This window comes from Echeneis naucrates, chromosome 23, assembly GCF_900963305.1.
Source record: "Echeneis naucrates chromosome 23, fEcheNa1.1, whole genome shotgun sequence".
Lineage (NCBI taxonomy): Eukaryota > Metazoa > Chordata > Actinopteri > Carangiformes > Echeneidae > Echeneis > Echeneis naucrates.
In genome coordinates this window covers 9,876,607-9,898,649 of record NC_042533.1, presented here as the reverse complement: position 1 = coordinate 9,898,649, position 22,043 = coordinate 9,876,607, and the positions used below count along the sequence as shown (strand labels likewise).

The 22,043-nt window shown below is 42.0% G+C and overlaps 1 protein-coding gene across 2 annotated transcripts; it reads right to left on the bottom strand.

Annotated features, from left to right (window-relative positions):
* Positions 1 to 6,746: 6,746 nt before the first annotated feature.
* On the bottom strand, positions 6,747 to 11,028 carry pim3 (Pim-3 proto-oncogene, serine/threonine kinase). 2 transcript variants are annotated; one of them, XM_029494954.1, is made up of 6 exons: positions 10,464 to 11,028; positions 10,133 to 10,242; positions 9,945 to 9,995; positions 9,429 to 9,792; positions 8,394 to 8,570; positions 6,747 to 8,037 (listed from the first exon to the last, which is right to left on the bottom strand). In XM_029494954.1, the coding sequence occupies exons 1-6, from the start codon at positions 10,549 to 10,551 to the stop codon at positions 7,835 to 7,837; spliced, it is 993 nt and encodes a 330-aa protein (XP_029350814.1). In that variant the 5' UTR covers positions 10,552 to 11,028; the 3' UTR covers positions 6,747 to 7,834. The 2 variants fall into 2 exon arrangements, with proteins under 2 accessions (XP_029350814.1, XP_029350815.1); XM_029494955.1 differs by having other exon boundaries at positions 10,133 to 10,236.
* Positions 11,029 to 22,043: the final 11,015 nt, after the last annotated feature.

Below are 22,043 nucleotides of genomic sequence, written 5' to 3'. Positions count from 1 at the left end.
TGACTGACAGGCAGACCTGCTGTGCCCTCAGCCATGAGAACATTCAGTCACTCATTCTCATTACCTGTTTATTGTAATGTCACAGGAGCCCGGAGCCTATCCCACCATGCATTGTGCCAAAAGGAAACACTTCAGACACGGCGCCCCCCGATGCAAGGCCTGGTCATCCTTCTGCTCTACCCAACCTGGAGGTTTTCAGATTGTGGGAGAGAAACCTGAGCAGTGAGTAAGAGGTTTAAAACTTTTTCAGATAACAGACAGAGCCAAGAAATGGGAGACATCTTGCTGAGTGTCTACAATGTTAACCACTGAGTCACCGTGTCTTGTTACAAGGAAAATATATCAGTGTGAAAACTGAGTTACCCAAGTTTGAATGATTTTCATGCTCTAAGAGTTTTCCATTAGTTAATCAAACATACTCAACCCTAAACTTCTAAAACCCTCTCAGACCAAAATAAGGATAAGAGAAACTATAAATCTGCTTCTGAGGCTGATGGATTATTCTCTTTTCAAATATTTGGTAAATATTAAATATAGTATTTTGTAAATCAAATGAAAAAACTTCCCAATTTATGTGGAAAATCAAAAAATTGCCAAGGTTATTACACTCTGTGAGGACCAAATGCCAAATCCTTCACAGATGGATAGTTCCTGGAAGTCAGCGTAATTAAGATTATGAAAAAAAAACAACTCAGAAACACAAGTCATAAAGGATAATACAATATCAAAAATTTCATGGCATCTTTCCAAAAGCTGTTTATTCATATTATTTCAATCTGGATAAAAGCATTGAATCAAGAAACCAACAAACACTGCTCTGTTTGGTGTTTCATCCATGTGTGAGATTACATAGAATAATCTTTGGAAGAAGCATATCCACTGTAATAAACACTGTAAATAAACCCAAAACCCAAGGACCACCTGAAAGGTCAAATTTACTGTTTCTCACTTGTATTGTGTTCATCTTAACTAAAATTGGGTTTAGGAATTTGTATAAGGGAACCTGTATATATCTATAGTTTCTTTATTTATTTATTTATTTTAAATCAGACCCTGACCCACAGGGTCCCTGTGTCAAAATTTTAAAAGGTTTGTGTTTTATGCTTCAAATCCCACAGTGTCCACACAGCGGATCTGGGGTGAGGGAGGAGAGGTTATAAAAACTACACACACTGCATAAAGACAGATAGAAGAGGAAGGTTAATACATGCCCAGTTTCTGCCGCAGTGGCCACAAAAAGGTTAATTCAGTCATGCTGTCATGGATTTTATTATTCTGCTTCTTTTGCTGGTTGGCTTTCTTCGTTTTTACCGACAAAGAAAAACTAAATAATACAATGACCTTTTTTATTTTAACAATCTTGCCTGAAACTTTGTCATATTTTTATTTATTTATTTATTTATTTTTGTGTGTTTTTATGACTGCAAACCAGAGATTTTTTGACACTGCACAAATCGCTCTTGTACAACAACACTTGTTGTCTTTGGAGTAAAATTTCCCAAGATAGTGTTGTGTTTCATCGGCTGAAAAGGCTCCTCTGATCTTCTGCAGAGAAACAGATAACAGCCACAGGGCAAAATGAGCACCGGGTCAGTGTTTCCTTTGATCATGTTACTAGCTTGTAAAAAGACTGCTAACGATTAAGATCCCTATCTCTTCACTCTGCACACGCACCTTCTCTGTTCACCTCCTTTAATTCCGCATCTCTTCCACTTTTTGCTTTCCCTCCCGTTTCTCCTCCACCTGTCTGACCAAATCCCTCCCTTTCACACAAGCTCACAATTAGACACGATGGACAAACTGTTCTGACTTGAGCATATGACGCTGTCAGCAGCAGCCGAGAGCACCAGACTGATCAAGGCTTTGGGCCTTTTTCTACTTAATCTCAGGGATCTGCTTGTGTGCGTGCCTGTCTGCGTGTTATAAGCGATGTCTCTGCTTGTGCCTCCTTCTCCTATGCTCTCTACCCTCATGTTTACAATGTGTCCTGTCGACCCAGAACAATGGGTTCCTTCACAGTGTGCAGTGACGCCAGCAGGTTCCCACCAGCTGGGGAGCCAGGTACTCCTCCTTGGCAGTGGCATAGCTTTTAATGAACATTGAGCCAGACCAGTGGAAAGTCCCTGTGGAGGCTCAGAGCAAGAGGCCTCCAGAGTAGGCTGTCAGGCATCCAGCAGCCCTGAGGGCTAACAACAAAGGACTATGCATGGCATATGAGCACATAAACAAGGCAGACAAGATTTGTCCAAATCCCTAATTGTAATGCTTCACAAGAAACAAATTAGTGAACTCCATTCTTGTCTCACCTTTTCAGATCTATCAAAATGAATGAAAGATCGCTGCTGAATGTGCAACTACCAATTATGCTAAGACTAGCACAGTGCTCCCGTTTGGAAAGAGAAATAGTAATAGTCTAAGAGGAGGATGGAAAGGATGCAAATGTAGTTCAAAGACTCACTTTCACTTAACGACTGAATTTTGCTACAGACTATATTCCAAGAATATGTTCTTGTCTTACTTTTCTGTCTGTTCCATGGAGAGTAATCTTTTTTTTTGTAACCCAACTTGTTTAATCATCTTATATTTCTTGCCCCAAAGGAAGTCGTGGCAAAGTCACAGTGTTCTTAGATCTCAGAATTTGATGAGTCATTTTAACAGATAAACACTATTAAACACGATCCAAGTTACATAAACCAGAGTTACTCCTCTACCCTCAGTGGTTACAAAGGTCCCCTTCCCACTTTTTGTAATAATGCATTTATGTTTTTAAATGCTTTGAGAAGCACTGCTTTAAATACTACATTGAAATGTCTTCATGGGTCAGTTTCCTCCATTTATAATAATATTTTCCCCTCTAATTGTGGAACATATCTAATCTTGGAGGTGAGGGGAATTTCGTTTGAGGCAGTGCTTAGCCACAACTTTGTTTTGAACCAAATGCTAATATGCATGCAGCATTGTCTAATACTTTTTTCCTTTGTAGTTGTGGTAACATTTGCTAATTAGCACAAAAGTACACAAAGCTGATGGCATTTCGCTGATGTTGGGTGGTATATTGAAATATTGAACCTTGAGAGTGTAGAAGTAACAATAAAAAGCATTGGAGTAAAAATCTGAGGATCACCGGGATTCAACCGCTGCAGGTCATGAATGTCCAAATGAAGGGCTTTGATTGTGGACCAATGACATTTTGCTCCATACAGCCTGGTCACTGGTGTCATCAAAATTACACCACTGATGTATTTTGTGCTGTGGATATTCCCATGAGCTCTGTGCTCCAGTTCCAGATTCCCTTTCAAACCAGCACTGGTCTGACTAGGTGGATCCAGGTCAAAGTTGTAATGGCTTACTGATTTTTGTAGATGTAGTCAGTTTTTCCTTTTTTTCCCCCCCAGGAGAGATGCAAGCTGTAGAGGAGCAGATAGGCAGAAAAGACCTAAAATATCAAAAGAGGATGAAACACAGGTTATAATTGCCACCGTCAGCTTACTTAGTGGGATACGTGTGTGAGGGCATGCTCAGACTCAAGCGTGGAGACATCCAGGCCACAGAAAAACTGTGTTAACTGTAGCATGGGGGGTGAGGAGAGTGCTCTCTTCTTTTCCCTGTCTTGGTGCTGGTGCTCCGCAGCCTGTGCTGCCTGTGTGGGTGCCACCCACCCACCCATCTGGGCCCATCGGGGCCCCTTGGGACCAGAGTCCATCTGGCATCTTCTTCTGTGTCTGTCAAGTTGTCGCCTACAACGGCCTTAACATGCCAGAACTTTTGAGAGAGTATAGAGTCCAGACACCAGGCACCGAAAGTCTGTGACATCACCTTCAACTTACAGCATTTACTCAACACACATTTCACAAACACATAATTATTTAAGTAACTAAGTAAGCAGGAAAAAAGTACACATTTCTGTAAATCAAAGCAGGCTTCATGTTAGCAAAAAGCTTGAAAATGGAGGCAAAATTTAAGTAAAAAAAAAAGAAAAAGATTCAAACGAATATAAATAAACTGACCAGATGTGTCTGAGGAAATATGAGAAATTTCTTTTTTGCCACGATGTTAGATGATAAAATCAGTGTCACTCACGTCATATGCTAAATGTGAAGGTAGTGTAAACGGGATTTGCATAGCTTGGCATCAACACCTGGCTCTGTCCAAAGTTATGGCTAAAATAAAGCTCCCTGTGAAGATGCAACCAAATTTAAAACTTTATGTATTTATTTATTTTTGTTATGAATCAAATGAAAAATAACTTGTCCATTCAGAAGCTTTACGTGTGAATTACAGCCTCCCTGTATTTAGTGTTCAAATACACTTTCAAACTTAAGAAGGAAGCAACCACAGTGGTCAAACTTTGATTGTCAAGTGATTTACAGCATCTTTTTTAAGAACCATTACCCCATTAATATTTCAGGTATATTTTCAAAGCCTTGAATTTTTTCTATCCAAATCTTTTCCTAGCTGGCATCACACCTGATGTGTTAATCAATCTCTACAGAGCAGAGGAATCTTTATGGAGTCAAACTACGAGGCAGTGATGGATGATATTAACCAGTCTGTGGAATCAGACTTCAACTGAAAGAAACAACTGTGTGTGACATATGCCGCTCTACATTTAATGAAGATTTCATGGTGAGAGTGGATGAGGCTTCGTTATACTCCTCAGTCTGAGCAGAAGGGATTCTGAGGAAAACAAGTTGCTGAAGATTTGCATGTCAAAAAGCCTTGAGACCACAAAGACAATAGAGGATTACCAGGGACGCATATAGAAACACAGATGTCAACATATTAAGTCTGACACTGGTGACCATTTATAGCTGTTTTATTACAGTGCCATTCCTTGTAGGGATTTATTTATGATATGATATGTTATGATGATATGATTTATGATTTGAGGTTGTTTCTTCCTTGTTCAACTTAGATAAGATTAGAGCCAGTGAAAACAAAACAAATCGAAGTTTATTCAGTGGAAATAGTGAGAATAACACGGCCTGACCTTTTCTTTGTTATGCACACCGAGATGCATATTCCGAGGGGTAATTAAAAAAAGAAAGTCTACTCCTTTTCCCAAGCATATAAATCAATCCCTTCATCGTGAAGGAGATCCTCGAGAAGATTTAGGGACCAGCTGTCTTATGAAGTCTGCAAGTACCCATATGTCTCTACTCCAGTGGAATTGGAAGCAGCCATTCAAGTATAATTGGACATGTGTAGGCGGATGAGCTACCGGGATGAAAATTTTAGTCGTAAAGCCTGAAAAGTGCATTTCTCTAAGTGGCTATCTATGTATGTCTCAAGGTCGACCCAGTATATAAATATATACAGTATAACATACACTGTCAACATTAAAGGTGGTTCATTATTGTGTTAAAGCTTTACAGATGGTGCATTTAGTTGTCTGGTTTCTTATTTTGTATTTCTGCTTTCGTCAGGTGAGGGCTCATGGCATTGACTCACCAGAGGGGGCAGCCCCTCCTTAGAAAAGCCGCACACCACTCCCATACACTCACTCCTAGCTTCCTGGAAACCCCTCCAACACACACACAAACACTGCACGCACACATGCACAGACACATCATGTCATCAGCCTCTTGTTAATCTTCGCCTTCCTGTGTCCAATAATGGAATGACTTATGTTGTTGTTCGGTAGGTAGGAACGCGGTGGGCATAAAATGGAAAAGCAATTATATTTCAGAGGCTGGATGTGTTGTAAGTGTGCGATGATGCATAACATCCCCCCTCTCTCTCTCTTTTCTCCATCACTCCTTCTCCTCCCCTCAACTCTCAAGACACATCTGTCCCTTATCAGCTCTGTCTTTACAGCAGGTTGTCATCCAGTTAATGGCTCCTGTGATGTTTCTCCTTAGCCTGACCGACAGTTGTGTCACATGTAACGATGTTGTTAACATTACTATAGGTAATATAAATGAACTGTGTGCTATATTGGATATGTATATGAGTCTGACCAGGCCTCCCCAGGGAGGGCTGTCAGGTATATGAGGAATATTGTCTGGGTATTTCATTAATGTGTGTGAGGTATCACACTTTGATTTACAATCTACTATGTTTCCTGCTTTGTGTACTATGTCATGCTCTGGAAGATATTAGTGTTATTTTTCACTCAATTCTAATCCACTTTGAACAAAATGATTCAGACATCAAGACTTATTTCTGTACATAAAAATGGGAGTTTAATTGAAACTTCTGTATCAAAAAATAGCAATATCCATCCTTCATAGCCACAAGTCAAACAGCTAAACTGAAAGGTCTCCACTATGAGGCTATGTGACAACTATGAAAGCCGTTTCACCCGTTTAGCTTTCCAAATAATCTAATTTTATCTTGACAGTATAGAAATCAAATTTTTGATATTTAGCCATTCGACACAACTAACAGACTTTTAAAAGTACTTAAATAACATTCAATGCTCTTTTCAAATTTAAGTAAACTTGTTTTTATTCTGCTTTACATCGACAACTGCTTCAGTGCATCCTCCACATCTAAAATAAAAAAAAAAAAAAAAAAAGTTGAAATGTAGAAATAAGTTATAGGAATGCAAACCAAAGGCCAAGTAGGATATGCAAATTTTTAGAGGGGATTTTAAGCATAGACAATAAATAAATAAATAGCCACAGAGTGTGGAATGTCTACATGTTTACAAATAAATTAATGCAAAGGGGGGGGGGGAGAAAATGTACACACAAAAAAGAGAAAGAAAAATACACACTGTACAATATTTGTTGAATTTAAAAAAAAAAAAAAAAAAAAAAAAAAAACACACACAAAAAGGAAAAAAACAAAACATAATTGAGTCCATGAATATTGCATTGATTGTGCATTTCACACCCCAAACCCTGAGGGAGGCCAGGGGTGGGGGCCATGTAGTGTCAAGCAGTGAGATGGCGGGAGGCAAAAAGAAAAGTTAAGGGAGTGGGATCATATAGCCCACAACAGGCATGGAGGTGAGAGGGAGAGGAAGGTGGCAAGGCGAGGTGTGTGTGTGTTTGACATTTTGTAGACATTCAGAAAAGACAGGATCCAGTTTCCAAACACCTGTTCAGGCTATAGAGTGAGTGAGCAGCGTTAAAGAGAGCGACACAGAGTTGAGTCAAGCGTGTTTCAAGTATTCCATTGTCAGGAAGAGCCCCCACCTCCTTCTCTCCTATCTAATGCTATCTTAGCCTCTTGGCTAGGGCTGGTTGGCTTACAGTGATGGTGAGAGGGAAAAAAAACCCCAACAACTTAAAAACTATGAAATTAATTCATAAAATAACAGCCTAAACCCCTCCAGCCATCACAGCACAAGCAATTCAGCCGCCAAGCCAGGGTCCATAAAACAGAGTTGTTGACGAAAGCCCCCAGAAAAGCAGCTTTCCAAAAAAAGGCACTCCAAAATCAAAATTAAAACATTTAAATAAAAAGTTTTTTCTCCAAGCTCTATGAGAGCAGCCATGTCTGAATAGGAGGGCCTTGCCAGCTGCATATACCAGCCTAGTAACAAAACGGGTAAAGTAAAGTTGAAAAGGGGGGAATAAATAGTGCTGGTAAGACCGCCCAAACAGCAAAATGTTTCCCATGAAGGAAACAAGTATAGTCAACTGAAAGAAAATAAAGAGGGGAGGGGGAAATAAGATAAGGAGGAACAAATAGTAATAAATTAGAAATTCCCTACAAAAAGAGGAACATTAAAGTACATTTTTCTTGCCAGACCAGTGGAGTCATGTGCCCAGCCGCTGATGGGTCATTAGGGCAACAGGCTGCTGGCCTCGAGTCCATATCACTCCCTCCACCCCCACCCCTTCTTTCCCCAGAAAGTCTTTTCAGTCCATCAGAGCCATCCTCAGAGGCTCTCCTTGCTTGAGCTTGTGCTTGATGAAGAGTCTGTGTCAATGGTCCTAAGGCGGATGTCACTGGCAACAGGCTCCTCTGGAGACTTGGGCGACTCGGTTGACGCCCTCATCCAAGGGTGGTCACAAATCTGCTCCAGGGTGGGTCGGTCTGAGGGCCGCAGAGCCAGACACCATTTGATCAGCTGCTGGCACTCTGATTAGGGAGACAGAAACAGTACTGAGGATAAGAGGTAATGAACTTACTACGATTTATCTTGCTAAACTATGGCATAGTAAGCCAATGAAAAGAGAGCATACATCCTTTTATTAAGTTACCTCTGTGGGCTTAGTATGCCTGCACTGAAGGGAATCTGAAGAACCAAAACACCAGTTTTACTTAAGTTTGATCAATCTGTTTACCAGCTCTTTCAGCCAGTGATCCATAATGATTGCGAGGTTTTACTCTGATGTACACTTGAGTCATACCAGTCTAACTGGGAAGTGGTTTTGGGGCTGTACCAGTCACTGTGGCTAGAGGGCAACAGTGATGTGTTGTTATGGTGGACTTACCAGCTGAAATCCTCCTCCTGAAGTACAGTCTCCCCCTGAGGATCTCCTCATCCTGCTCAAAGGGGATGTCTCCACACACCATGTCATACAGCAGCACACCTAGCGACCACACTGTCGCCGAGCGACCGTGGTATCTATGGAAGCGGATCCACTCTGGTGGGCTATACACTCTTGTACCTAAAAATGAAGGACAGAGACAGGGGGGTGATGGTGAGCATGTGTGAGATAAGGCTATTTGTATGTGTCGGTGTGCATTGTAGAAACATCATAGTTCAAAATAGGAGACAGCATTGAAATTAATGTGCGAGTCTAAAATGGCTGAGTCATAGTAGAAATGCTTTCCATCTTCCTTCAGCCACAAAACACAAACTGGGTGTCCTGCCTGCCTCTCCTCCCTCCCTCCTTTCTTTTCCTACCCCCTCCCTCCTGGAAGGAGGAACTTAGATACCCAAAAAAAAAAAAAAAAAGGCAATGTGAGACCGTCACGTGAACAGCCGACTCGGGTTTCACAACAAACAGATGTTACGTGGCACTGACCTAATACCCACAAACTGCGACTGTGACTCAAGCTCCACTAAACAACATTACAGCCGGAAACATAAAAGTGCTCTCACTCCATCTCACAAGACCTGGATGCGTCATAAGAAAAAAAAAAAAAAAAACAAAACCGGCCACCAGCAGGATTAATAAAGTGTGAGTCGTATCTGTGAATCCATAACATAGGCGTCACACAGCCCGCTAAAATGCTGGAAGGTTTTCATTTGGCTGCATCGATTCATCATCTGTGATGATGGTGATGATAAGCCGCCAGACCCCGGGCGAGGAAAACCCTGGACCAAAAACAGACCACTGCGTCACAGCCTCGTGAACGCCTCCGTGTCTGAATATAGCACAGCGGAGCATCAAGGGCAAACACAACCCAGCCTACACGGATGTGAATTCATAAAAACAAAACACATCCAGCACCCTAACGACTGCAAAACGGCTATCGGTATAACACGATGTGTGTGTGTGGGGGGGGGGGGGGCTGCTTACCGTCGAAATCGGTGTACACTGTGTCCTTGAGAATCGCCCCTGAGCCAAAGTCAATAAGCTTGAGCTCCCCGGTGCGTAGATCCACAAGCAGGTTTTCATCTTTGATGTCTCTGTGCACTACACCGCAGCTGTAGCAGTGTCTGACCGCCTCCAAAACCTGGCGGAAAAAGCCCCGAGCGGTGTCCTCGTCCAGGGCGCCCTTCTCGGTGATGAAGTCGAAAAGGTCCTTGACGAGCTCCGGCCTCTCCATAACGATCAGCCAGCCGTCCGCCCGCTCGTAATAGTCCAGCAATTTGATAACTCCGCGAAAAGACGAGCTGACCTTCTTGAGCAGCAGGATTTCCAAAGGCACCATAGCTCCATTCTGCAACAGGAAAAAGGGGGATTTAATAAGTACGTAGGGGTAATACACGGCCATTCTCCCTTAAACAACACCCCCCATCCAGCAGCAGCCGGAGGAGGAGGGGGGGGGGGACCAAAACAAACCATACACACAGATCGGGGAAGACTACTCACAATTGTGCCCCACTCGGTCACCCTCTCCTTTGCGACATGTTTCACAGCGACCTGCAATAGCACAACAAAAACATGAGTAAATATTCTTAAGACATTTTGGCGAAAATCAAAGCATATCTCCCCGGTGGTGCTACATGCGGAATCAAAACACAAGACCCCCCCCCCCCCCAGCCAGTACGCGTCCTTACCGGTGCGCCATCAGAGATCCTGCTGCCGGCGTAGACCGTTCCGAAACCGCCGCTGCCTAGCACGGATCCCACCTGGTACACCTTCTCGAAGGGCTCCTTCTCCACTTTGACTGCAAGTTATTAAAGAAATAATTAAATAACTAAAAAGTGAATAGTGTTCAAATGTAAGCTGTCATTTCTTCGCCGTTTTGCATTTTACATTAAGATATAAATACATTTATTTATTTATTTATTTATTTATTTTTTATAACACAAACTACGTCACAGCCGTCAAATTTCCAAATCCACCCGAGGTGCGGCGGAGAGGCAACGGTCGGTAACGGTCACCTACCCGGCTGCAGCTGTATCTTCACTGGGAGATGGTCCATGCTCGAAGGGTTGCAAATGTGCGAAAATGAACCAAACTTTGACAGCAACATATTCGAGGTGAAAAGCCGGCGTAGACGATCCCGATTCCCCCGCTGAGAGTGATTGTAAAAAAGCCGAAAAAAACAAATAAAAAACAAAAGGGCGACAGATAGAGTAGGAGGAGAAGCGAGTTCAGGCGCAGTTTAAATGGTGCGAGCGAATAATAATATATCCAGTCCAGCAGTGCGCCAACTCCGCCGCACCGCACCGCACCGCACCGCACCGCACCGCACCGCGCCCGTCAAAGTCGTGTCACGACCCTGAAGTCGTACACCGATCCCCGAGAAACCGGCATGAAATCTTGATGATCTCTCTCTCTGTCTCTCTCTCTCAACTCAAGCCCCCTTCCGACGAAACGCAGTCCTCTTTATGTTCTAAATAAAGAGAAAAAGGCGAAGAGTCCGACGCGTGTGGACCGGAGAGTGTGTTTACAGGCCGTCCGCAGCGTGCACTTATCTTGAAGAGTGGCCGCTGTCTGAGCTTTGGCGCGGTCTTCCCAAGCCAATATTTTGACGCGAGGCAGGGTGGTGGTATCCCTCCGCCGACCAATACAAGTCGACACTTTTGTTCAATTCCGACTAGATATTAATTTTTTTTCCAACGACGTCGACGTTTAAATAAAACAACCAGGCGCGTGTGATAGTCCTATAAAATATCTACTCGAGAATATAACCGAATTCGTTCAATTTTTTGCCGCGCACTACTTTGTCATAGTACGAGACGCCCAAGAATCCCTTGTCTGGGAGCTCCGCGCTGTGTTCACTACGGACCGGGAGGCAGCGACCAATAGGATGTCAGATATAAATACAGCGTTTCGGATCTGGACCAATCAGCGGAAAGTTTTTTTAGGGAAGCAGGCGTTTGAGCGCACGTGGCGGCAATTTCTGAGCCGTCCTCTCCCCTCCCTCTTCCTCCGCAGCTCTGCAGTCAGACACACACACACACACACACACACATGCACACTGACACAATCACACAATAATACACGATCACACAACCGCACGCTGCATGGCTGCAGGGGAAAGTTCACTATAGCACATTTCACCACAATCTGTCTACCACCTCTGTCATGTTGTCCTCAGTTTATGTGTGCAGACTCGGCTTGCGTTTGTTGCATTGTGAAGGGTGCATCCCTAACTGTAAAAAAACAAACAAAAAACAGTATATAGGCTCTACCTGAGACCTTTAAATATGTTTTTTTTTTTTTTTTTAATAAAAAGAAAGGAAAAATGGGATAGACTTAAAACCCAGATGGCATTCAGGTTTATGTTTTGTTTAACCCTTTATTTAACCCCACTGAAAAACAAAATAGTTTGAGTTTCATAAGAATCAAGGGCTTTCATTTAAAAAGACAGTTTAAAGAGTTGCTTATAAAATAGATATAAAATATATTATAAAAGGTGAGGTGATATATAATAGAAAATAGGTTTAATACATTGTAGAAAATATTCTGTACTCCATCCTAGATAACCCCGAAGATATCCAGAAATCATAAAAATAGCTCTAGGTCTGATCCAAAACAATAACAAGGCACATGTAGACTCTAAACGGCCTTAAAACCTGAGCAGTCAAAACAGAAAACACACTGCACGCCTGTTACATTTGCATCTTAGAACCAGAGTTGAATGATGACATGGCATATCAAAAACTGTATTACACGCTATCACTATTTGAAGGATGATGCAGTATAATATGTGAGAACGCTATGTCATGCGCTGACACGAGCATGAAAACAAAGCAGTGTAGTATTACGATAACAGCAATAGCGCATGAAAACACAATCAGATGGCCAAGGTTTGTGGAGCCAGCTGTCCCATTTCAGGAGGTAAACTTTCCAGTTTTACTGTCACACATCCATCGTGACCTTGGGTCTCGATGAACTTTCCACTTTTTATCATCTGGTGCTTCTGATAACCCTTGTGTCCATGTATGTGTATATGTGTGTGTGTCCGTGTGACCATTAACCAAACAGAAGCATCAGAGAGTTCCAGGGAATCTTATCTTGCTATAGCCCTGCCGACTGCAAAGTTATGTAAATGTGGGCGTGCACGCACACACACACACACGCAGCCTATAACCGCATGTTTAGCTGACCTGCAGTGATGATATGACACTCTACCCTGCTTCGTGTTTTAAATATATTGTATATATTTGTATTGTATTATATTTGTACTGTGCTCTAGAGGCTGTGTCAAGAGAACAGACGTGAACAGTGTATTTGCATATTGGAAACATACTGCTATCTAAGTGCAAACTATGAGGGGCAATTTGCTTTCATCTTAAAAAAATATCCATAAATAACAAAGCATTCAGTGCATTAATGGATTTTGCTTCAAAGAAAACGCATTCAGCCCTGCACCACTTTCAGCAACAGCCTATTCCCTGCAGGAAAACACCTTGCACCTCTGCTGCATGATCATTCTGTGGTCACAGGTTTGTTTTTAGAGGCACTGTAGCTCTGACACATACTGTTCTTATTAGTAATTAGTTTTAGTAAATACTGTAGCTCTTGAGAGCAAAGCCTTTCTTTTTAAGATGTTGTTTTACTCATAAACTTTCTAATATTTCTCATGTGTTTCCGCCCACAGACCAGAGAGATCAAACCCAAGTGAATTAGATACACTAAATTGAATGCAGTTGTGGGCTTGAATGAATTTTAAAGCCCACAGCTCTTATTGAAAAACTGGTCTCTCCTAATTTGCGTTTCTATGTAAAGTATCACCACATAGTCACATTTGCAGTGTTAGGAGGACTCCTATCACAGAGAAAGCTATGAAAAATGGCATGCACTGCCCCATAAACAGATGCCACAGGTGGACCAAAATAATTTGGGGGATAGCATTCAGTATGGTATGTCCTCAGTGTAGGTGCAGGTTCAGGTGGAGTATCCAGGGAAAAGATAGATAGGTGCCTGCTTATAGTGCTCATTGCCTTTCATCCAGTGGGTGCGAGGTCAGGTTGCAGCAGTTGGATGATACGGGTTCTAAAAAAATACTTTGGGTTAATAAAATGATTACTCATCATTACTCCTTCTTCTCTGTGTATGTGCTTCATGAGGTGTCGCTATCAAAAACTACTCTTACTATGACTAACTGGAACGTGACAACTTTGTTTCTTGAGGTGAAGTAAAACTCATAGCTACAGAAATGGCTGAGAAAAATCATACTTGGGTCCTCTCTTTTTGCCCTACAGGCCCCCGACATGGCACCTTGGGCAACTCCTCCTCATTGTACACCTCATTACACACTACAAACAGTATAGATTTCACAGTCGCAAATATTTGAGTATATCATGTGTAGATAAATCCAGGTTTTACCAGGTTTTTCCCCTCAACTAGGACCTGTGATGTTATGAGCTATTCATGATCGTAATATCGTTTTCTTCTCTCTTGGCGGTGTGAACCAGTTCAGGAGTAAGTGAGGCAGCTGGGCCATTGGCCAAGCAGGCTTGCTGACAGCAGAAGCACAGACAGCTGTTTTACTATGGCTTCATATAAACGCGTGCTATGCAGTTGTTCGCCACTCTCTTGGGAAATTATCATCAGTGCTTTTATTCATGTTCACCAATCCTTTGCTCGGTAGATGTAGAGAAAATGATGGAGGGAGGGAGCAAAAGAAAAATGGCTTGTGGCCGAGTGATGAGCTGTCACTGTTCACCCTCCTCTCCCTCTCTCTCTCTCTCTCCCGTTTCTTCATTTTTGCCCTGTCTCTCTTCCTCTGCGTGCCTGGGATGCTTCCCATTTTCCTTTGCTCTAATTGCTGCCTTAGTAAACTGTGTCAGCGCGCTGAAATAGTTTTGATAAGGGGTACGGTTGCATTTGCATCTGTAATTTAATGGATTTCATTGGGGACACTTTAAACCAGACTCACCAGAGGGTACGTAGCCACATCAGAGCCTCGGGGTCGGCCGAGGATATTTTTAGCCTGAACATGGCAGTCCGGTGGCAGCCACATCATTTTGGTAAGCCGCCGATTGAAATTGATCCAGCTTGGCTGAGCTGGTAGTCTCTGCCAGGGTATGAATTTGTCAAGCCTCATGCTCAGGATTGATTCCTCAACATGTGCAGAGGTTATACATGTATTATGTTCTCTGCGGGCATGTTTACTACAGCAGCGTCCCTTAGGCAAGCATGCACATGCTTTGAAAACTACCGTCCAAAAGACCTCATTTCATATTTTAAAGAATTTTATTCAAATATTTGTTCGGGACAAAATAAGTGACGCCACTGACCAGTAGCAAGTCTTGCTATAACAGTGCTGATTTTTTTCAGAGAAAAACATGTGGGGATGTTTCACAACTAATCACAACTTAACTGTGTGGCATCATCCACTTTCATTTAACACTGTTCTGTCAGGATATAAACTGGGCAGAAACAAATGTGCACTGGTTTGCAGACAGTTATAAAACACAAGTGGTTCGAATACAGTTGTTTATTTATGTCATGTGTTTTTTGTATTTATTTTTTTCTTCCCCTCGCTCCCTGTTTGGAGGTTGCTGCAGCAAATTGAATCTGTGACTCACATGGTTGATTTGGCTACAGTTTTTACACCGGATGCCCTTCCTGTTGCAATCCTCCCCGTTTATTCAGGCTTGGGAGCAGCACAAGCACTGCTTGTGGCTGGGGTGTGAACCCGGGGCCATTGCATGCAAGGCATGAGCTCTACTGATGAGCTGCATATCATACCATATCAGGTGCTGTGCACAAAATGCATTAAGCACAAAAAATGGGAAAAGATGCTTGCACCAGCTGCAGCCATTGGCTAATATCCATCTGCAGTCCCAGGGCAGGTAATGGGAACACTACAAGAGGATGCCCCAACATTAACACTACAAGTAGGCCATCCTATTCACAACCAAGCAGTCACACACACATTTACATACAAACGTAAACAAAAAAATGTAATATTAATATGCCACGTACATGTGACCAGTGAATATCTAAATGTAAAATTGATCAAAATCCAAACATATTTCCAATATTCCATTGAGAGAGCGATTTCTCTCACCTGAGCCAAACCCGTCCAGGACAAGTTAAGACTACTAGTTGTGCGCTGCATGCCAGACAGGTTGATATATGGATTACTGTCTGGACTCAGCATTATGTAACAATGGCAGGTCCTTGGTCCGCCTGGTAATCTGGCAGCCACATTGCATAACTGTTCAGTAGCAATTTCCCCACATTCCGTCACACCTCTCATGCTTTTCTCGATCCTATAGAAACAATAAGATGCTTCTGTTAATGTTTAGATCACTACCTGCCCTAGTTTTAACAATGAGAGATAGATCAGGGTCACAATTGAGCGTATGTGAGAGCGTTTGTATTATGACACTGCTTTCAGGTTGTCATGGTATTTCTTCCCAGTTTCTGGTTATGCGGGACACTCTTCTAATTGTCCAGCACTTTTTGTGCTACAGGTAATTTTGGGAAAAAGGAATCCACTCTATGAGCTAATATACCACTACATGCCTCACTTCAGTGAAACTGCTATGACTGGTAAATAACACACACCATGCTGTCACTGAACCATCCACATACACACACACACGTGCGAACACGCTCTTTTTCTTTTACCAAACGTATTTTGTAAAAGCTGTTTTTTTATCATGAAATCATCCACATTAGACTCGTCTATTTGTAACTCAGTTCTCCATTTTATGTGTGCGCACATGGTCTGTGTGTATTGGGCGTGTTTACATAAATAGCTACTGCAGGATGGGACAGAACAGGCTGCAGGGCTAGTGTAGGAGATTTCATAAAAACAAATCCCATTTGATCAGTTGGTTAGGAACAAGCTTTTATTGCATTAGTTCAGGTTTTGGGTTTGGGTTGGCCCTGAAGAATAACATGTAAAAATGCTGGCATGTTCCCCAACTCAGAATGAAGGCAGTAAAACATTTTGCAGTTAGCCCAGTTTTGATGGCGAAATTTAAAACAGGTGCTATGTTTTCACTGCTTCTCCTCTAATGGGGGTCTCCTTAGGCAGCCATACGGATGCAATTCTAGCTATCTTAACGACATTTGAAACTTTACTTAACAGTTGGCATAAATGGTTTACATTTCAAATTGAGTTTTCACCTCTTATCCTTATTAAGGTTGTTATTTACCAGTCAGTAATCACTTTCGAAGTCTATTGCTCAACTCTCAAACTGTTTTAGAAATCCTCCCCCCAAGCAGCTGCGTTGGTAGCTAATCTTCAGCAGCGGAGCTGGCGTATATACCATCCTCATAGCGTATACATGAAAGTTTCAGCTAAGTGCTCCACTTCCTCCAGTGACTTGATCCATTTAACTGCCCATCCCTGTCTTAAGAGGATACTGAGACCAAAGCCTTAAATCCCCCAGGCCCACGACCCCAAGGAGGGAGGGCAGCAGGGCTAGAGATGGTCCAGGGAGTTCAGATTGTACCCTCCATCTTCAGAATATAAATGCTGCTTCAGTTACATTTTCACTCTAATGAGCTGAATTCAGGTAAAAAGCATTATCCTTTAACTCGTGTCCTACTTTTTAATATGTACCTCACAGGGAGAAAAAGGAACAGATGAAAATTTTAGTTAGGATTTCAGTCCAGTAAGTTGTGATTTGTGCAAAAGGCTTTGCTTCAATATCAGGTCACGGTGTCTTGATATAGACCAAAGATGAGCTACATCCGATGTCAGATGCTAATAGAAATACTCAAGGACAAGGTAGAAGAAATATGCAAAAGGAGGACATTTTGCTATCATTCACCACAGCAAATGAGCAGTGATCAATTTGTACTGTCAATTAGTCTTTTCTGGGAATATTTGATTAAAATGTTTCACAATAAACCTTAAAGAAAATTCCTGCTGAGAGATCTGCCCACTGAGTGTGACCAGAGTTAATCATTTCTTTTTCTTTTTTCTTTTTTTTTACTATTCTATGGCCACCACTGAAGACACCAATGTTGAGCTCTCAGTTTTCTACCTGAGGGATTTTTATGTTTTTTTTGGACACAAATACGGTTTTTGAATCTAATTTGAGTCATCTGTACTTAAATGTTTCGCAACATGCACTGTGTATCATCACCTTTCTATCAGAACACAAATTAATTTCCCAATCTAATTAGGATCGGAGCACATGGGCCAGCCTTTTTGGGCTCCACATGCATCAACGAGCCTTGGCCCACTTTTCATAGCTCTGACACATCTTTGAGGAGAATATGCTCACATACTGCCTAATAAATCCCACCCACTAAAAGGTGCCACAATGCATGCTGTGTAAAGAGACATTAATGTTTTGATGGTAGACCTACCTGTCTTGAGCAGAAAGCCAGGTGATGACAGACTGATAGCAATGTGTTTGTCTTTACTTTAGTCTGTATTTTATTAAACAACAAAGGAACAATATCAGCAACTGCCAGTATGAGTCAGACCCATCTGCAGGTGTTTTCAACAACTGTTGAGCCACCAGTTATGCGACTGCACAGAGGATCCTGCCACCACAATTGCCCTTTGGCCCTTGCTTCCAATGATCTGATTGGCTCGCTGCTGTGACAGGCATTGTGCTGACTGCGTGTCTGTGAGGGCCCAAGCTGTGGTGCAGGCTGCCTGGTCAGCAGTCTGTGCCCACGCACACACGAGCACACATTACAGAATCACACACAGCAATTCAGAAGGAAGTGAGTCAGTGTGCAAAGACACATGTACCTAAAGCCTCAAACGCACAGACACACACGCTCCTTAAACTGCTCATCAATACATAAAAGGTATGTGGAGCTATACAGCTCATCATGCGTTTTTGTTTTATCTTCTATCCTCACTGTGGTCACATCATCATTTATTCATTAGTGTTCTAATAGCCACATGTCACTGTGCAGACACACAGTACAGAAATTGAACCCAGAGGAGGCCCTAATCCATAAGTCCTGATGTTATGACACGCCAACAATAGTGACGAAGCAGCTGCAGACCCCCTCACTACAACACCTATGACACCCACACAATAAAAAGATCCTCCCTGCCCCAGCCCCAACGCTTAAATCCTTCACACCTGAGTGCCCACACTGAAATGTGACTGGAGAATGGAGATTGGAGTCTGCATTATCAGGTCTTCAAACTCAAATACTCAAATTGGCTCTGCTCAGGTTTACATGATCTGGGTAATTAAAAGATGAAAGGCGGCAATGTGATTGGCAGCTCATTAGCATTGGCTTCTAATCCAAGGGAGGAGGTTTAGCCTCTTATAGCGAACTGAGCCAATTCCTGTTCGATGACACAAGTGTGTACAATCTGGATCAGTCTTTATTTAGGTCCATTTGTCATCTGAGCCAGGAAAACAAGAAGAAATGAGCAATAGCAGGAGATGGAATTTTTTTTGCCACATAAAGTTCTTTAAATGGAAAAATAACATTCAATTTTCATTCATGTAAAGGGCTGCTCCAGCATTTTATCATTCCATCTCCATGGTGTTCAGGGACTCACAACAAACAGATCAGAATGTAAACTTTCTGGAGTTTTTAGCTCACTACTGTATTCCACACCCCAGTGTGTAGTACACTTCCTCTAAAACGTTCCAAGTCTCTTGCCCAAGACAGATAGACAGATTTAGATCCATAACGGGGCCTTTTTTTCCCAGAGTTTTGTAATGCTCACCTAAGAGCTGGACCCGAGTCCTTTCAGGTTTTGTAGTACTAAAATTTGCAAAGTGCCCCTCTAAAGGAAGCAACTGCATCAGAGAAATCTTGAGAGTAAAAGGGAACAGAAGGCGGTCATTGTTTATAACAATACTCAATTTGGGTTGCGGTAATGATACTGATTAACATAATGACCCTCTGCATTAAAAAGTCACACTACATTCTGTCCTGTCCTTGCCAGACCACAAACACACACACACATACACGCACACACATACAAGGAGGGAGGTAATGAGAATTAATCGAGGGGCATCAGCGATGAAATGCCTCCTAACGATGGCCCGACTAATTGCATGTCAATAGGCTTTGCACGCTCAGCAGTTTGAAATACCAGAATCCAGTCCTCGGTTGTAATTGGCTAGCTTTTGCGTAGTAATCACGACTACAGCAATGGAAGACTGCCTGTCGAAGGTAACACAGACTGCTTATTGAATAATTCTATGCAGCATGTTCAGTTATTTCCAGTGAATATAATAAGCTTTCTCCTTGTGCATGAATATTGGCATGTGTAATTTAATCATCACGTCAGCCTGCAGATGAGGCTGGAAAGTCTGCAAATATTTACTGAGGACGATGAATATGGACAATATGGCAGCTTTGTTTCATGATCAAAGGGGACTTACTAAATGGGTTTTTGTTGAACGGCAATTATACTTGCAAATATATGTGAGAAAGATAATTAGCAAATCTTTGTACATAACTTCAGAAATAATTAATGGGAAAATAACGACTGGGATTTTTTCTTGGCCTTTTGCTGCAACAATTACCAACCACTGGGAGTAAGTATAGACATATATAAATAAATACCATTTTACGGCTGATTGGGGTTTAAATTATCCAGAACACAACGCGACATGTTAGCTGCCAGGATGTTTCCCCTAACAAAGAAACTCATGCCCATTCCTGGAAATAAAGGCCACATTTAAAAACTGAATGTAGCTTTGAATGGAAAACCAGAAATGGGTAGAGGGAGGAATAAAGAGACAGAGTAAAAGGTGCAAATATGACTCGTCAACGCAAATGTCATGTAAAGGCTCGCAGTGACTTTGCCACGCCGTCTGTTGAATACATGTGACCTTTCAAAGCTATGCGCCGTCTTACAAGGCATAATATGAAAATAACCACCAGAGCCTCTCTGTTCCTCATACCTCTGGTCTCTGGAAGTGCAGATGGATTGTGGGTAATTATGAAGGGCCCTTGAACTGTGGGTAATTATGGCCAGGAATGTTCACAGCTGAGAGCAGAGTGAGAGACCGCGCGTTGGCATGGCAACCGCAAAGGTGTTAATTATTTTCTTCCTTAAAGGCAAAGGAGGAATCCCCCCTTCAAAGGACAGAAACACCTGTGAGTAGCAGACCCCCTGCCCCCACTGCTCTTTTTATGGCCACACTGTTCCTTCTTCTCCTACAGCTCCCTGCATATAGAATATGTGGCTGCATTCTAGTTTGCAGCTCATTACAGCCCATAGTTATGTTTTATTGCTAAACGGAAGGCAATCGTGTGAGACAACATACATTACCTAAGTAAATGCACCTCCAAAAAAAAAAAAAAAAACCTCCCAAAGGCTGATAGCAATTGTGATTGGAGTGAAGGGATGAGGTCAGGCTTGATGGATGGATTGACATAACTTCAGCTTTAACGACAGAGACACCATCTTTAATATTGTATTCTCTAAGGTTAGAGACCTTAACAGTTTACTTACTGCAGCCCAAAAAATAAATTTCGCCACATTTCTCACCTTCAGCGCTGAATTAGTGTCTTTCGAACTGCTAATTTGGGAAACCTGGGGTCCGATAAATTGTACCAGAAGTTAGGCACCAATGCCCTATAGGTTAATAAAAATTTCCCGGAGGGGTGATAGTGTCATGATAAAAATCTGTATTTGAAGCAATGTGCCTTTTTTTTTTGCAGCTCCCAAGAAAGTGAAATTGATATTCCTGTTATTAGCCAGACATTTCAGAGAATCCCACACCAACAGATTCAGTGTTTGAACGAAGCCAAGCCAATTACACAGATCTGCCATTTCCCAGGTATAATCATGACTACTTCATAATGGATTCTACTACACACTTGACCTTGTAGGAAAATGCAAAGGTTAAAGGAAAGGTCAGAAGACAAAAATATTTGTGCCAGAGCTCTAATAGAGAGATTTGGAAGGGCTCTGGGTTGTTACTTGTAAAAGTCTATCTCAGAACTGGAAGAAATTAAAGTTTTAAGGACCATATAAAGAGTCTTTAGCTATCTGTAGTTATTCCACCCAGGACTGAAAACTAGCCATGTGGAAATTGTTAGTGGTTTATTTACCACCGCTGTTGTTTATACAACTGTGAAGCTTTGTGGGTAATGCAATACAATATTCTGAAAAGACCTTAGAAAAAATAAGAAATTAAATATACTGTTAGTACCTGATGCCGTTAAAATGCTAAGAACTTCTTATTATAGCACACAGGAACTGGCTTATTGTCAACAAAGGCTTTTCATTGGCGATGGTCAAACAACACAAAAAAGTACAGTTTTTTTTAAGTGTTCGATTGTGAGAATTAAAGTTGAAAGCACAGAGAACAATCTCGAGTTCTTGGAGCTCTCCACATCGTCCGGCGCTAAAAAAAGCAAGCGATGCACCACATTAAATGTAATTTCTCTGGAATTGAGGCATAAATGAATAGATTTGAATTAATACCAGGTAAAAAATATGAAGTTATTCCCATGCAGGGATGCACAGCTAGTAATTTGTCTTGGAACACTTGTTAGCTGTACGTACCGACACCAAACAGCTTCATAACAACCTAATTGTTTTTGCTCCACTTGCCATCTCTAATTTAACTGATGGGCAAAGCATGCTGGGCCCTTTTG